Genomic DNA, 825 nt, shown 5'->3' with positions numbered 1-825 from the left:
CAGCAACAGCAACCCGCCGCCGGCATGTTCAACGTAGAGAGGGACGTTGGGGCCCCGCCAGTGGCACCAGCAGCCAGCATGCAGCTGAAACTCAACGACATCCAAAGTTACTTGAAGTCCCTCGACAAAAGCAAAAAGGGAGAAGCAAATCAAACAACCACCACCACCACCACCACCACCACCGCATCTACCGCTGCCATTCATAGCGACCCCGTTAAGGACCGGGAGCCTGTGTCATTAATGTGGGGTATTGGAGATACGACAGCCTACGTAGGACGCTTGTTTACCTATCCGCTACCAAATGATGCTTTCAAAGGAGACATAAAGTCATTCAAGGTATGCACACCCTCTCTTTTACACTTTTTCATTGCTTCTATATTGATTTTTGTTCAATCCCTTCAACCCCCCCCTGCCCCCTTTTTTTTTAACCCTTTCGTATTTGGATTATTCTACCAAATGTGATATTTATTCACATTTTTGTCTCTCCCTTCCTTACTCTACCATCCCATTTATGCCCTGATCCCCCCATTCCTGCACTTGCCCCTCGTCCTCTCCTAATCCCTTCCTCTCTCCCTTTGGCTGTGTATAATCTTATATCTCCCCTACAGCAACAAACCCTGTTTCTGCCCTCATTCTTGCTCTCCCTCCCTCTCTCGCCAGGTAACCACGTACCTCTTCTATAGCAAGACCTCTCTTTCTTTCTCAAACCGGGGTTCCGCAAGAAAGAGTGAGATAAGCTAATGCTAATTTCATGATTGTAATCTTACTATACATGCACAACATATTATTGGTTTTTGTAATATATATATGTATATATATATATAT

General features: G+C 45.3%; 1 protein-coding gene across 1 annotated transcript in view; it reads left to right on the top strand.

Moving 5' to 3' along the window:
* The first annotated feature begins 6 nt into the window (after nt 1-6).
* LOC106876523 (dystroglycan 1) overlaps nt 7-825 on the top strand; it is an 11,703-nt gene continuing 10,884 nt past the window's right edge. Inside the window, exon 1 of the mRNA XM_014925106.2 lies at nt 7-336. Within this exon, the coding sequence (XP_014780592.1) occupies nt 25-336 (312 nt within the window). The 5' untranslated portion in view covers nt 7-24. The remainder of the gene's footprint in view (nt 337-825) is intronic.

The sequence above is a fragment of the Octopus bimaculoides genome, unplaced genomic scaffold, assembly GCF_001194135.2.
Source record: "Octopus bimaculoides isolate UCB-OBI-ISO-001 unplaced genomic scaffold, ASM119413v2 Scaffold_59577, whole genome shotgun sequence".
In the NCBI taxonomy this organism is placed as follows: domain Eukaryota; kingdom Metazoa; phylum Mollusca; class Cephalopoda; order Octopoda; family Octopodidae; genus Octopus; species Octopus bimaculoides.
This window is presented reverse-complemented; position numbering and strand designations above follow the sequence as displayed.